At 48.1% G+C, this 15272-nt stretch overlaps 2 protein-coding genes and 3 long non-coding RNA genes across 6 annotated transcripts; 1 reads left to right on the forward strand and 4 right to left on the reverse strand.

The window, feature by feature from the left end:
* Window positions 1-1055: 1055 nt before the first annotated feature.
* Window positions 1056-1978, reverse strand: LOC133391621 (uncharacterized). The gene is made up of 2 exons (XR_009765107.1): window positions 1846-1978; window positions 1056-1641 (listed from the first exon to the last, which is right to left on the reverse strand). It is a non-coding gene; the product is annotated as an uncharacterized LOC133391621 (long non-coding RNA).
* Window positions 1979-6858: 4880 nt separating this feature from the next.
* Window positions 6859-7781, forward strand: LOC133391511 (uncharacterized). Its single transcript, XR_009765013.1, has 2 exons — window positions 6859-6991; window positions 7196-7781. It is a non-coding gene; the product is annotated as an uncharacterized LOC133391511 (long non-coding RNA).
* A 508-nt stretch (window positions 7782-8289) lies between these two features.
* Window positions 8290-9653, reverse strand: LOC133391510 (uncharacterized). Its single transcript, XR_009765012.1, has 2 exons — window positions 9464-9653; window positions 8290-9398 (listed from the first exon to the last, which is right to left on the reverse strand). It is a non-coding gene; the product is annotated as an uncharacterized LOC133391510 (long non-coding RNA).
* Window positions 9654-10598: 945 nt separating this feature from the next.
* On the reverse strand, window positions 10599-13051 carry LOC3290520 (arrestin domain-containing protein 3). 2 transcript variants are annotated; one of them, XM_061643483.1, is made up of 3 exons: window positions 12804-13032; window positions 11896-12611; window positions 10599-11798 (listed from the first exon to the last, which is right to left on the reverse strand). In XM_061643483.1, exons 2-3 carry the CDS (start codon window positions 12029-12031, stop codon window positions 10867-10869), a joined length of 1068 nt encoding a protein of 355 aa, XP_061499467.1. In that variant the 5' UTR covers window positions 12032-12611; window positions 12804-13032; the 3' UTR covers window positions 10599-10866. The 2 variants fall into 2 exon arrangements, with proteins under 2 accessions (XP_061499467.1, XP_550973.4); XM_550973.5 differs by having other exon boundaries at window positions 11896-13051.
* Window positions 13052-13265: 214 nt separating this feature from the next.
* On the reverse strand, window positions 13266-15126 carry LOC1281289 (arrestin domain-containing protein 17). Its single transcript, XM_321231.6, has 2 exons — window positions 14703-15126; window positions 13266-14371 (listed from the first exon to the last, which is right to left on the reverse strand). Exons 1-2 carry the CDS (start codon window positions 14845-14847, stop codon window positions 13329-13331), a joined length of 1188 nt encoding a protein of 395 aa, XP_321231.5. The 5' UTR covers window positions 14848-15126; the 3' UTR covers window positions 13266-13328.
* Between the last annotated feature and the right edge of the window lie 146 nt (window positions 15127-15272).

A 15272-nucleotide genomic window follows, 5' to 3' on the forward strand; every position in this document is an offset into this window, starting at 1 on the left:
ATGTACCCCCCCTCCCCCCCTCCCCGGTGCTGGAGGAAAAAATCGCAAAGTGCGGGAAAAGGTTACTACGGCCGTACTATCGGATGAAACTCGTGCCGAACACCGCGAAGGCGACAAGAAGGAAGCGAAGGAAGGTGCCAAGACGGCCTCAAAGGGTAAAACGCTGCGTTCGGTAGCAAGCATAACACGGCCAAGGTGGAGGTGCAAGCTTTATACATCGCAACACCGGTCAAGGAGGAATTGAAGACGGATAATTCGACTAACTCTGGAACGGCTTTTCGCGCACCAGCTATTGCTACCGAGAACGACCGGCACCAGATAAGGTAGCAGGCAGGACAGTGAACAAAACGTCCAGAGAACCGGAAGTGCTGTAACGTTCGAGTGTGAGAAACAAGATGCATAAAACCTGTACCTTGAACCCATTGATGCGGCGTGCTTTTCTTGCGTTTGATTTGTGATTGTACAATACAATTTGTACTACAATGTTTCAATTCGTTTTAAATATTAAAAACAAGCTGTGTGCTCTCTCTGAATGTCTCATTAATAACGGGTCAATGTTTCATTTTTATCTTGGATCCTTGGTATTTTGTTTCACAAGTTTCTATTCATCGGAAGTGCGTTATTATGACGTTAACGGTAATCTGTAATAGCTGCTGAATGGTGCTAATGTGGTGAAACGATGGCGCCTTTTCACGGACAGATAACCAGCAGTGGGCAGAATACGAGCCAGCAACGATCATCACCGAGACGATGCGCTTACTTTGCGTGGTTCGTGGGTTGGACAGTGAGTGTCGCGTCTTGAGGCACCGTTGTTGGCGGCGATCAGAAGCAGCACACTCGCGGCAGCTGTGAAGGATGTCTTCAGCAGGACACACACTTTGCAGATGACATGCTCGTCGCGCTTTACTAATATTCATCTCGTTGCGCAAATGGTGTTAGGTGAAACGCTGTGCGATGCTGTGATGCTGCGTCGTTTATCGATTATGATAATGATAATGTTTCCTTGCGCTACGTTGTTCAACGGATGTTGTTTTTTTTTTTGTATCGTTTAGTCATTGTCGTTAGTTATGTCCCTGTAATGTTATCGATCGTAGCGGGGCCGTCCAAGACCGTTTTGCGGGAGGTTAGTTTTAGGGGTACATTCTGAATGCTTATGAAATGAAAGTCGTAGAGGAGTTTTACAGCAAGCGTAACATCCTATCCTAACAGCCCGAACGAATCTGGTCTGCCTTGATCGGATATGGTTTTATTTATACTCAAAAAAAAGTTATTAATTCCGTACATTTGGTTGTGGTTTGTGTTTTTGTTCTGCTTAAAGCCAATTGTTTAGCTTCTGCTTGGTGTTGGACCAAACTCGGGTTTTGCTACTGTAGGCCGTTCTATTTTCCGCGGTGTGTTTCTATGTGTTTTGGTTTACAATGTGTGCGGTATAGTGTGAGGTGTTTTTGTGTGGAGTGTCACAAAACTGTCTCTTTTTGGTGTTGTGGGTTCTAACGCATATGGTGTTCCTGCCTTCGGCTCCCGGTGTGGCTATCTTTGCTTACGCTGGCTATTGGTGATAAGGGGGCTATGCGTTGTGAGTTCACCTACTTTTGCATAAGTGTGTCTCAATCGTCTCATCTGCGAAATGTACAAAAGATGCTAGGGATAAAGGGATAAGTGGATGGTACATGCAACGAACGGCATAATTGCATGCAACCCAACCATGTAAAGAGAAAGACACGGAAATTTCTTCGCGTGAAAGTACGGTTCGATTCACTCTCGAGAGTTGCACCCAAAAATGGTCGCATGCAAGAATGCCCTTAAGGGTCACCGAGACTTAACAGTCATCATCACACAACTTACCTGGTGCACCATCGTCTTATTTGCACGGCAGCCTCCTTGCGGGCGATTCACATGAGATATCTGCTTTGCTGGAAGAATAGTAAAGTACTTTGCATTCAAATTAGTAAGTTTTCATTGGTTCGATTTTGGTTTTTTTTTTTTTTTTTTTTTTTTTTTTTAATCAGGGAGGAAACCATGCATAGGGACCCGCATCCAGTTGGACGGCTGCACAGCAGGGACCACCCCCCGGGTACTGTCGGATGCCTTCCGACTAAAACCTCCCCGAGCCTTCACCATTTTTTTGTGCAGAAAAATGGTATAGACGAATCAGCAGATATCGTCTCGGCGCCGCGCTGTGACGTCGTGGTTAGAGACGTCTGGCGTATGAGCCTTACGACTTTGTACCAAATAGTGTAAGGGCTAATGAGACCCTTACACTACCGAGCACAAGTCCGCTTCTCCTGACACTGTATTTATTGACGGATGCACCCTATTAGATCCTCCCAACCTTTGCCAAGTTACATGAAAATCAGTGACTACTTTGCTCGCGTTGCCGTCAGCGCATTAAGGCTTTGGCCTGCTGCAGATGGTATGTGCAGGACTGCTCACGGTAGCCCAAAGGAAATCAAAGTAGTCTACTGATTCAAATGCAACTGGGCAACGGCAGCAAGAGTTTCATTAAGGGGAAAAGGACGAAAGCAAAGCTGGTAAAAAGGGAAGCAACAGCGCTTCAAGCAAAAGTAAGTGCTGCACAGAGTGCAGCAAATACGTTGTCCTTATGCTTCCGGCGAAAAGCATACTCCGTCAGGTAAAAATTTAAGCGGGTAGACCTATTGGTACCCTTTTTCTTAAGGAAGTGCTTAAGCCACCTCCATAAATTTTCCACCGTTTGCGTGTGGACAGTGTCATCATCTGGATTTATGAAATGCGTAGTGTGGTTCACGGTGGCATGCAAATATCCCACTTGGTCCAGTTGATTGTAACCGCGCCAACAGTCGGTTAAAATCCTGGTCCCCGCAGCAACGTTGGACCGTATAAGGTTGCCCAATATTGGTGCGGTCCTCTTGGCTACGCGACAGAGGAATATATCTTTCGTCTCGCGGCAAATACCTCCAACCAACCATTCTTCGTTGGAGGGATTAATTCTGCCGCGATTGTATTTCCTCTTGACCAGCTTTGTTTCGTCTATCTCGACAGTTTTACCGGGACCACCAATCATCGATCCGGTGTACTGATCGAGATACATCAACTCGGAGCGGATTTTACGGTAAAACGACATCACAGTTTTACGGTTTACATCCGCTTCGATTGCGGCTCTGTCGACACCTATCTCCATGCTCCAAAAATATATGAGCATCATTATCTTCTGTAGGGAAAGTTTCGACCCAGCGAAAAACGATCCATTTCGCACACTTAACGAGGCGTTTCGACAGAGCCGCTTCCCACATACCCATCTACATCCGTCAATACATACCCCTACCCGAAGATTCGTCCGGAGGATCATCGGGTCACCGCATCGCCGGCATTCCTGGCTCGGTTTCAGCAGCTTCCACCGCAGTAGCCACTCCACAGCATCCAGCGGATCCTCTAGATCCTGCATGATGTTTATAAGTCGAATATGCTCCCTGCAAATATATTAATAAAATGTGTGTGTGTGAACAATAGCGTATGCGTAATGAAATTTTTGTTATTATTGGTTAAGTCAGCTAAGTTAGTTGATGTGTTAAACATTATGGTTGCATGTCTTTTTGTTTTTATTTCATGTTAGTGTTTTGTTAGCGGAATATAAAAATATGCCAGGCTCATACTCGAAGTGATTCCTTTCGCATGGCATGCCAGCATCTCAAACATTGACTTCATGGCCGTGTGGGGGCGGCCTCTTCGGATGCTTACCTTATTTTTTAGATGGTTAATTAATTAATATTTTTCATGCGTAACGCCTTTGTTACTTTGTTAGCGTATGGTAGTAGGATTGGGAAAAATAAAAACCAATGATACTTACATGCTGTTTCCAAGGTAATGTAAAAAATTTGCACAATTGTCGCAGATACGCATAGAGCGGTGATAAAACGCTTTTGGCGGTATATTTGTTATGATCGATTAGCTCTTGACATTCATGTGGGGTTATGTACACACACACGCACATGAGATCGGTGTGTTTTTGTTATTTTAGTTTGTTCGATTGTACGATTGTTCTTAAATTGGGGCTATCGTGCGCGAGACAAACATTCATTTTCTCGTTTTCGATTCATGCTCAGGTATTCCATGCCTCGATTGCTGGTGCAATAGATCGCAACACAATCGAACAGCAAGCACAACACATTTCCACGATCTTCATAAGCATACCGAACACGCACAAACAAGTGCAGCCACTTTTCATCTGTGGTGTGCGTTTCTGCAATTTTGGCATTTTATCGCATCGGAAAATAATGTGGCGCATTCGTCTTAACATGCAGCACCGGTAGCGCAATATCAATGCAACTAATTCTAAGCATTAACATTCGCGGCCAAATGCAACGGCTGAACCCAATTCCCAACGGCTATCCAAACCTCTCAAATCGAGCAATATTTGAATTCAAACTACTCGAATCGAGCTGTTCAGCTTGAGGTTAAATTCAAATATTGCTCGATTTGAGAGGTTTGGATAGCCGTTGGGAATTGGGTTCAGCCGTTGCATTTGGCCGCGAATGTTAATGCTTAGAATTAGTTGCATTGATATTGCGCTACCGGTGCTGCATGTTAAGACGAATGCGCCACATTATTTTCCGATGCGATAAAATGCCAAAATTGCAGAAACGCACACCACAGATGAAAAGTGGCTGCACTTGTTTGTGCGTGTTCGGTATGCTTATGAAGATCGTGGAAATGTGTTGTGCTTGCTGTTCGATTGTGTTGCGATCTATTGCACCAGCAATCGAGGCATGGAATACCTGAGCATGAATCGAAAACGAGAAAATGAATGTTTGTCTCGCGCACGATAGCCCCAATTTAAGAACAATCGTACAATCGAACAAACTAAAATAACAAAAACACACCGATCTCATGTGCGTGTGTGTGTACATAACCCCACATGAATGTCAAGAGCTAATCGATCATAACAAATATACCGCCAAAAGCGTTTTATCACCGCTCTATGCGTATCTGCGACAATTGTGCAAATTTTTTACATTACCTTGGAAACAGCATGTAAGTATCATTGGTTTTTATTTTTCCCAATCCTACTACCATACGCTAACAAAGTAACAAAGGCGTTACGCATGAAAAATATTAATTAATTAACCATCTAAAAAATAAGGTAAGCATCCGAAGAGGCCGCCCCCACACGGCCATGAAGTCAATGTTTGAGATGCTGGCATGCCATGCGAAAGGAATCACTTCGAGTATGAGCCTGGCATATTTTTATATTCCGCTAACAAAACACTAACATGAAATAAAAACAAAAAGACATGCAACCATAATGTTTAACACATCAACTAACTTAGCTGACTTAACCAATAATAACAAAAATTTCATTACGCATACGCTATTGTTCACACACACACATTTTATTAATATATTTGCAGGGAGCATATTCGACTTATAAACATCATGCAGGATCTAGAGGATCCGCTGGATGCTGTGGAGTGGCTACTGCGGTGGAAGCTGCTGAAACCGAGCCAGGAATGCCGGCGATGCGGTGACCCGATGATCCTCCGGACGAATCTTCGGGTAGGGGTATGTATTGACGGATGTAGATGGGTATGTGGGAAGCGGCTCTGTCGAAACGCCTCGTTAAGTGTGCGAAATGGATCGTTTTTCGCTGGGTCGAAACTTTCCCTACAGAAGATAATGATGCTCATATATTTTTGGAGCATGGAGATAGGTGTCGACAGAGCCGCAATCGAAGCGGATGTAAACCGTAAAACTGTGATGTCGTTTTACCGTAAAATCCGCTCCGAGTTGATGTATCTCGATCAGTACACCGGATCGATGATTGGTGGTCCCGGTAAAACTGTCGAGATAGACGAAACAAAGCTGGTCAAGAGGAAATACAATCGCGGCAGAATTAATCCCTCCAACGAAGAATGGTTGGTTGGAGGTATTTGCCGCGAGACGAAAGATATATTCCTCTGTCGCGTAGCCAAGAGGACCGCACCAATATTGGGCAACCTTATACGGTCCAACGTTGCTGCGGGGACCAGGATTTTAACCGACTGTTGGCGCGGTTACAATCAACTGGACCAAGTGGGATATTTGCATGCCACCGTGAACCACACTACGCATTTCATAAATCCAGATGATGACACTGTCCACACGCAAACGGTGGAAAATTTATGGAGGTGGCTTAAGCACTTCCTTAAGAAAAAGGGTACCAATAGGTCTACCCGCTTAAATTTTTACCTGACGGAGTATGCTTTTCGCCGGAAGCATAAGGACAACGTATTTGCTGCACTCTGTGCAGCACTTACTTTTGCTTGAAGCGCTGTTGCTTCCCTTTTTACCAGCTTTGCTTTCGTCCTTTTCCCCTTAATGAAACTCTTGCTGCCGTTGCCCAGTTGCATTTGAATCAGTAGACTACTTTGATTTCCTTTGGGCTACCGTGAGCAGTCCTGCACATACCATCTGCAGCAGGCCAAAGCCTTAATGCGCTGACGGCAACGCGAGCAAAGTAGTCACTGATTTTCATGTAACTTGGCAAAGGTTGGGAGGATCTAATAGGGTGCATCCGTCAATAAATACAGTGTCAGGAGAAGCGGACTTGTGCTCGGTAGTGTAAGGGTCTCATTAGCCCTTACACTATTTGGTACAAAGTCGTAAGGCTCATACGCCAGACGTCTCTAACCACGACGTCACAGCGCGGCGCCGAGACGATATCTGCTGATTCGTCTATACCATTTTTCTGCACAAAAAAATGGTGAAGGCTCGGGGAGGTTTTAGTCGGAAGGCATCCGACAGTACCCGGGGGGTGGTCCCTGCTGTGCAGCCGTCCAACTGGATGCGGGTCCCTATGCATGGTTTCCTCCCTGATTAAAAAAAAAAAAAAAAAAAAAAAAAAAAACCAAAATCGAACCAATGAAAACTTACTAATTTGAATGCAAAGTACTTTACTATTCTTCCAGCAAAGCAGATATCTCATGTGAATCGCCCGCAAGGAGGCTGCCGTGCAAATAAGACGATGGTGCACCAGGTAAGTTGTGTGATGATGACTGTTAAGTCTCGGTGACCCTTAAGGGCATTCTTGCATGCGACCATTTTTGGGTGCAACTCTCGAGAGTGAATCGAACCGTACTTTCACGCGAAGAAATTTCCGTGTCTTTCTCTTTACATGGTTGGGTTGCATGCAATTATGCCGTTCGTTGCATGTACCATCCACTTATCCCTTTATCCCTAGCATCTTTTGTACATTTCGCAGATGAGACGATTGAGACACACTTATGCAAAAGTAGGTGAACTCACAACGCATAGCCCCCTTATCACCAATAGCCAGCGTAAGCAAAGATAGCCACACCGGGAGCCGAAGGCAGGAACACCATATGCGTTAGAACCCACAACACCAAAAAGAGACAGTTTTGTGACACTCCACACAAAAACACCTCACACTATACCGCACACATTGTAAACCAAAACACATAGAAACACACCGCGGAAAATAGAACGGCCTACAGTAGCAAAACCCGAGTTTGGTCCAACACCAAGCAGAAGCTAAACAATTGGCTTTAAGCAGAACAAAAACACAAACCACAACCAAATGTACGGAATTAATAACTTTTTTTTGAGTATAAATAAAACCATATCCGATCAAGGCAGACCAGATTCGTTCGGGCTGTTAGGATAGGATGTTACGCTTGCTGTAAAACTCCTCTACGACTTTCATTTCATAAGCATTCAGAATGTACCCCTAAAACTAACCTCCCGCAAAACGGTCTTGGACGGCCCCGCTACGATCGATAACATTACAGGGACATAACTAACGACAATGACTAAACGATACAAAAAAAAAAACAACATCCGTTGAACAACGTAGCGCAAGGAAACATTATCATTATCATAATCGATAAACGACGCAGCATCACAGCATCGCACAGCGTTTCACCTAACACCATTTGCGCAACGAGATGAATATTAGTAAAGCGCGACGAGCATGTCATCTGCAAAGTGTGTGTCCTGCTGAAGACATCCTTCACAGCTGCCGCGAGTGTGCTGCTTCTGATCGCCGCCAACAACGGTGCCTCAAGACGCGACACTCACTGTCCAACCCACGAACCACGCAAAGTAAGCGCATCGTCTCGGTGATGATCGTTGCTGGCTCGTATTCTGCCCACTGCTGGTTATCTGTCCGTGAAAAGGCGCCATCGTTTCACCACATTAGCACCATTCAGCAGCTATTACAGATTACCGTTAACGTCATAATAACGCACTTCCGATGAATAGAAACTTGTGAAACAAAATACCAAGGATCCAAGATAAAAATGAAACATTGACCCGTTATTAATGAGACATTCAGAGAGAGCACACAGCTTGTTTTTAATATTTAAAACGAATTGAAACATTGTAGTACAAATTGTATTGTACAATCACAAATCAAACGCAAGAAAAGCACGCCGCATCAATGGGTTCAAGGTACAGGTTTTATGCATCTTGTTTCTCACACTCGAACGTTACAGCACTTCCGGTTCTCTGGACGTTTTGTTCACTGTCCTGCCTGCTACCTTATCTGGTGCCGGTCGTTCTCGGTAGCAATAGCTGGTGCGCGAAAAGCCGTTCCAGAGTTAGTCGAATTATCCGTCTTCAATTCCTCCTTGACCGGTGTTGCGATGTATAAAGCTTGCACCTCCACCTTGGCCGTGTTATGCTTGCTACCGAACGCAGCGTTTTACCCTTTGAGGCCGTCTTGGCACCTTCCTTCGCTTCCTTCTTGTCGCCTTCGCGGTGTTCGGCACGAGTTTCATCCGATAGTACGGCCGTAGTAACCTTTTCCCGCACTTTGCGATTTTTTCCTCCAGCACCGGGGAGGGGGGGAGGGGGGGTACATGCGTAAAGCGATGGACTTGGGGCCGCATTGACGTCATTGGCTTCTTCAGGCCACAGTTGATTGAGCACGATGATTCAGGTCGTTGTGAACGCCAACAAACGGACAGTCCAAGTGCGAAAACCAGTACCAGCACTGCCTACGACGGCCTGCAGGTTCCAGTTTCCGGTACGGGATTGCGGGTTAGTCATCGCTCTGCGTCCAGCGGTGTCGATGTTACCCGATCCGTCGATGCGGATCCAGGATTGCACCGAAATCGGCATCGGATTCTCGTACTGGTTGATGATGTACTGGGTGTAAAGTTGCAGACAAAATAAGTTAACTTCGGGCAGGCCTGATCGACGAAATCTCTCGTGGACACTCTACCGGCGCGTGGAACAGAACTCGTTACGCATGACGGTACCGGCGCCGAACATCATCAATATCGTTATTGGCCATCGCGCCAAGCAGGATGCAGGTAGCGTAATCTTTGCCCGTTCCATTATACACCATACCGCCAGTTTGCGTGAAAATTATCCATTCCCCACGACGGTGGTGGGTGACGCGATGCAGTAGCCATGTGTGTCTGCGAAACCACAAACCATTAAACAACATTTATCACGACTAGTTTAGGAAAGTTGTATTTCTTACCAAGAGGAGCAGGAGTATGAAGATGTGTGAAACAAACACTTATTTACAATTTGTGGCAGCAACGATCTGACAGCCGCTCAGCTGCATGAAAAATAATCGAGCAATCTCAGATGAAATGTTGCACCACAGCGCCCCCTGTGGGTCAAGTTCGGTACTAACCCGGACGAGTGCCCATCTGGACTTTAACCACAAAAAATAATCTAGATCATAACATAATTTGAACTAAAATCAGTAATTAATAGCTAAGGCTACACCACGTGTAGAAGGTGAACATAGTTTTATCGATTTGGATAAAAAAAATGAATCAAAAATATAATAAAATGAAACCTGGATGTCACGTTTCCTTGTGACTAAACTGACAGTCTACTATAAACCAATTTGGCCTTGAAAATTGAACAATTTGCTATCTATCAACTATAAACCATCAAAACGCCTCAAACTACTCCAAACTAAAAACCATTGACTGTTCCTCAAACTCCAGCAGTATTCTTATCTTGCTCGCCGATGGCATACTTCTAGGCCAGCGGCCGGCAAACTTTGGGACCGATTGAGTCAATTTCTACAAAAATGTTCGTGTAGCTCCATGTGAAGAGTCAAGTAGATAAATCAACAGTATGAATAGTGTGACATTTCTATGAAGTATTTCAACGGTTAAGAGCCGTCATATCAAAATCAAAAAGCCGCATGTGCCTCGTGAGCCGTACTTCGCCGATCGTTGTTCTAGACGGTTACGTGCTTATTCGCCTAAATGTATGCAACCGATATAGCAGTTTATAAATTTTACGTATTGATCAAAGTGGGTTCATTATACAGGTGGGCTTATCCCGAACAATTTGACAGCCGTGCTGTAGAAAAATGAAAACGAAATGACAGGAGGGGATTCGATCATTTGTTGATGTATGCGTGTGAATTCCAATGGCTGTTTTGGTTGATGTGTCGTAGTGTAGGTGAAAAACTACGTATCACAATCGAATCCCCTCCTGTCATTCGTTCGTCCAATATGGCCTTCCCGCCAAACCTATAAGCCCACCTAGTCCCTATACCCACTTTGGTATTGATAATGGCATTTTCTATCAATAATTCATGAATAATAATAATTATCACAACGGAACACTACTACTTCGACAGAATCAAGTAAAAGTAAAGCAATGCGATTTATTTTGGTACTTGTTTCATGTAAATAAAATCAGTTTTCGTGTATTTATTGAAGAAGTTTTCATAAAATGCTCACTGCTGCTTAAATAGGTAGGATATAATCACTAGTACGTCACATGTTGCCCGTTCGATTGCTGCTCTTTTTTCGTTCCCTAAATCACTATCACAAGGTTGCCGCCAGGGGTGACCCTCCGCAAATGTCCTTTCACTTTTTCGCCAGCCCTCTGCAACTGTCCTCTCACATCGCCCTAAGCTTCATATGCCGGCGGGGCACTGCTGTGCTCGTTCAGTGTGTCATTTAGCTTCTGCAGCCCGCCGGACATCGCGTACGGCATGGCGGATCCCGCCAGCGGAATCTGCCCGATCGTGATCGGGATGTTCAGCTTCATGCGCTTGGTAGAGGCCTGCGGTTTCACGACCAGTGCCAGCTCGTACTCTACCGCCACGATCCGGCTGTGCGTGGTTTCCGTCGATGGGACGGGACCGACGACGAACGACTCCACAAACCGGGCATCGTTCTCGCCCTCGATCGACGGTATCTTGCGGACCTCGAGCACCTCGTACTGGACGTTCGACTCCTCCTTCGGTATCTGCGTCTGGCCGATGACGCGCGTCTGGCTCGTAAACTTCAGTATCTTCTGCCACCTGATCTCGATCACGCTCACCGTCACCTTGCTCGAGTTCTGCACGAACACCTCCAGCTCGATCGTCTCGCCCGGCGCATAGCCGGACTTGGGCGTGGTGGCCGACACCATCAGGGGCCGGGACCGGCACAGCCCACAGTAGAACGTCATCATGTTCTCTGCCCGCGTCGGTATGCACAGCACCTCGTTGCTTTGGTTCAGATCCGCCCGACAGACGACGGTGAACGGTTGCTGGAAGTTGTGGTCAAACTTCCAGGGCCGCTCGAGCGTCACCTGCAGCAGATAGCGCACGTGTCCGTACTTGCCCTCCATCGAGGTGGGCGCCTCGGGCGGGATGCTGAAGTCGAACTTGTACCGGACGAGGTTCGGCGGCAGCTGCATGCCGGCCCCATTCTCCGACCCGGCCAGATACTGCTTCTGCTTGATGAAGTCCTCCCGGCCCTTAAACTGTGCCTTCACTTTCTTGTTTTTCGGCCCATCCGGTACCTTGGCCTCCCAGAGCACGGCCGAATAGCCGGAGATAAGCAGACAGACACCTGAAAGGAGGGTCAGAATCATACGGCCGGATTAGTGGGTAACGATAAGGATTTTCACACACGAGCTCGCCAAAAACACATCGAATTACGCACTAACCTCGCACTTTCTTGATCTTGGTGAGGTGCAGCTCGATCACGCCCGTGACACGATCGCCGGCCGTAAATATGCCGCTCGAGTTGTCATCAAACAGTATGTCGCACTTCACATGCTTCGACGTCTTTTCTTTGGGCATTTTCGGTGCCTTGGCGCTGCCCGCAAGCTTGAACTTTCGCCCGTAAACGTTCAGGTGCGTGATTGTGGGTCCGGACGGTGGAACCAATGCACTACACCGTTGCCCGCCGAAAATTGCGCTCGATACCGTGAAGTGATAACGCTTCGGGTGGCAGCTCGGCGGACTTTCGGCATTTATCTATGCCCGGGGGAGGGGGATAAGGATGGCTTAACGGTTTCAAGATAAACGGGGTCGGGGACGGGAGAAAGCGCGGCCGGAAGATGGAAGGGGTCACCGCAGGGGCACCAATCAATCGGTGAGGTTCGATAAAACTACGGACCCATTGCCAGCACGCATTACTCACTCACGCTCGGTATGCTCGTTTACGGACGGAGATAACTAACTCCCCGGATGACATTACGCATCGGGACGGAACGGCAACGGAGATGATCACACAGGCGGCGATGATGACGACACTTTGCGGGCACGTTTGCTGCGCGTGGAGAAGCAGCACTTGCGCGGCACCAGCAACAAGAAGACTTCAGGAATGTTTAGGTCCTCTACTGCGATCAGTAACACACACGCGCGATCATTAAACACACTGCGGTCAGACGGAGTTAATGAAACAAATTGCAATGTATAGCAAAGGCCTGGGGCAGGCAAACAAAGACACCCAATTCTTCCCGATGGCCCCTCAGTACGCGCAGCAACAGATGAGCAAGCAGCGAACCTCGCGCTGGTGGGAGTTGACGCAGCGCACGGCACGGTACCCGACCCGACTAAAAATACTCACCGCCACGCAGCGTAGCTGAGAGAGGGCCGCTGAGATTGAGCGCTCTGCAGGGAGCTGGACGAAGGTTTTCGGTCCGTCTTCTACGCACACACACACAGCAACACCCTGCGGCTGCCAGGTTTATTTGCGTGCTGTCGAATGCCGTCGAACGGTACAGTTTCCCACCGTTTCTTGGCCGTTTCTTTTCGGGGCCGTGCCGCCATGCTTACTATGCGCGTTGGGCAACAGTCTCTCGTGGCGGCGCTGAGTACACGATCGAGCGTGCCTATGCGCGGTGAGAGCAACCTGGCAACCCTTCGCGTCGTTCCCCTTCGCTGCTTCCGTGGGGCGGGTTTTGTGTCAGGTCAGTTATCAAGGGCAAGTGGGTTTCGTTCCTTTTCGCTCTCTCTGTTCTCTTTCCCTATCCAGAGCATTCTCCCAGTACCGGGGCTTCGTGTGAAAAAGAAAAAAAAACTCCAACTATTCCCTTCGAAACAACAATTTCTTTATACATATCACACATCTTAGCTGCTTAAGATCTTAAGGTTAGTCATTCTCGTCGAAATCGCGCGGCGTGTACGGTTCGGAACCCTTCTCAAACTCGTGCTCCTCGGTCGAGGTCGGTCCGTCCGCCGCAAACGCCCGCGAGGTGGACGGTTGCGCATCGTCCGGGTAGGGCGGGGGTGATTCCAGCGGTATCGGCGTAAGCGGTGGCCGATCCAGCCCCAGCGCTTCCCGCTCCTTCTCGAGCAGCTGCATCGGGTAGAGCGTCTTCGGCAGCCCGACCGTGCCGACCACGATCGGTAGCGCGAGCAGCAGCTTCTTGCGCGACCGTACCGGCCGGATCATCACCTCCACCTCGTACCGGGTCATGATGATCCGGCAGCGCTCCTCGTCGGACGGTACGGTCGAGCCGATCAGTATGTTCTCCTCGAAGACGGCATCGTTCCGGCCGGCCACCCGGCCAATCGTTCGCTCCTCCAGCACCGTGTGCTCCAGGTGCTGCTGCACGACCGGCACCTGGCTCAGGAAGGTGTCGACGCGCTGGAACTTGACCGTGATGCTGCGCACGTCCACGCTGCTCTGGTTGTTCACGTGCACCGTTACCTCGATCACCTCGCCGGGGGCGTAGCCGGTGCGCGGGGTCGTCGCGGTCACGATCAGCGGATCGGTCAGGCCGAAGTAGAACGTCTGCACAATTTCGGCCCGGGCCGGCTGCAGCATCCGGTCCGGGGCGAGGGCAAGATCGGCATGGCTCTGCACGATGAACGGCACCTGGAAGACGTGATCGTACTTCCAGGGACGCTCGAGCGAAAGCTTCACGACGTACCGGATGTGGCCGTACTTACCCTCCTTCGACGAGGGTGCGTTCGGGGGGATTTCGCACGTGAACGGGTACCGGTACACGCCGGCCAGCACCTCGAGCGGGTTGCCCACGTCCGAGCCGACGAAGTACGTGATGCTGCCGAAGTAGTCCTCCCGCCCGTTGAAGTGTGCCTTTTTCTTGCTGGCCACATTTTTGGCATCCGTTCCTGTCAGTTTCGCGCTCCAGGACGTGGCCGCGAAACCGTTGATGCGTAGGGCGATTCCTGCGAGGAACGGTGGGGGGAAGATGTTGTTAGCGATGTGAATCATTCGGATCTTTGTACGAGATGTAGCGAGATACGGCCAATTACGCTCCCCTTGATTGTATTAATAACCACCATATCGATGTGTCATGCACAAGATAAGAGGACCAGATTGTGAAGGTGTGCTGGAATTTGCCGTTTTGTTGTAACTCCGCTACAAACTAATCTCAACCGGTACACCAAAAACACTCCGCGAAACATTTCAATCAACACAGTGGTTTGAAATGTTTCACGATCCAGCCCTTCATTTACCCACTGCTCCGTCACATCTTCTAGAAGTTCGCCTATTTACCTCGAAATTTCTTGGGCTTGTCCAGCTGTATCTCTACCGTCCCGCTGACGGTATCGCCGGCCCGGAACACACCCTGCGGATTGCCGTCGAACTGGACGTCGCACCGGATGTGCTTGGACGCCTTACTCTTCTTGTCCTTGCCCATATCCTACCGCACCGGAGGATCCACCGTTTCAAACGCAAATGCCCACTCTACGCCCTACAGTGCCACACAATCCGATGCTCGACTTTGCTCCACCAGGCTCGGCGAACGAACTGATGAGTAAGAACAGCCGAAACCGAAGGGTTATAAGGTATTTGCTGATGCTTTTTGCCAGCACCGCGGGGACACAGATAAGCAAGCCGAATATGATATGGTTCAGATATATGTAGGAGCTAGCCGAACGAAAAACCGATTACCGATAAGAAATTGGTAAAGATTAGAGTTATCAGATGGCCGGGGGAACTGTGTTACGTTTTGCGAGCGTTTTTTTCATATCCATCTGGACTAAACTGTGTGCTTGTGTGTAGTAAAAGGACAATACACTGTAAATAGTATGAAATCAAAGCAGATTCGTTTAAATTTTTTCG

The sequence above is a fragment of the Anopheles gambiae genome, chromosome 2 (genome assembly GCF_943734735.2).
Source record: "Anopheles gambiae chromosome 2, idAnoGambNW_F1_1, whole genome shotgun sequence".
NCBI classification, from domain to species: Eukaryota; Metazoa; Arthropoda; class Insecta; order Diptera; family Culicidae; genus Anopheles; species Anopheles gambiae.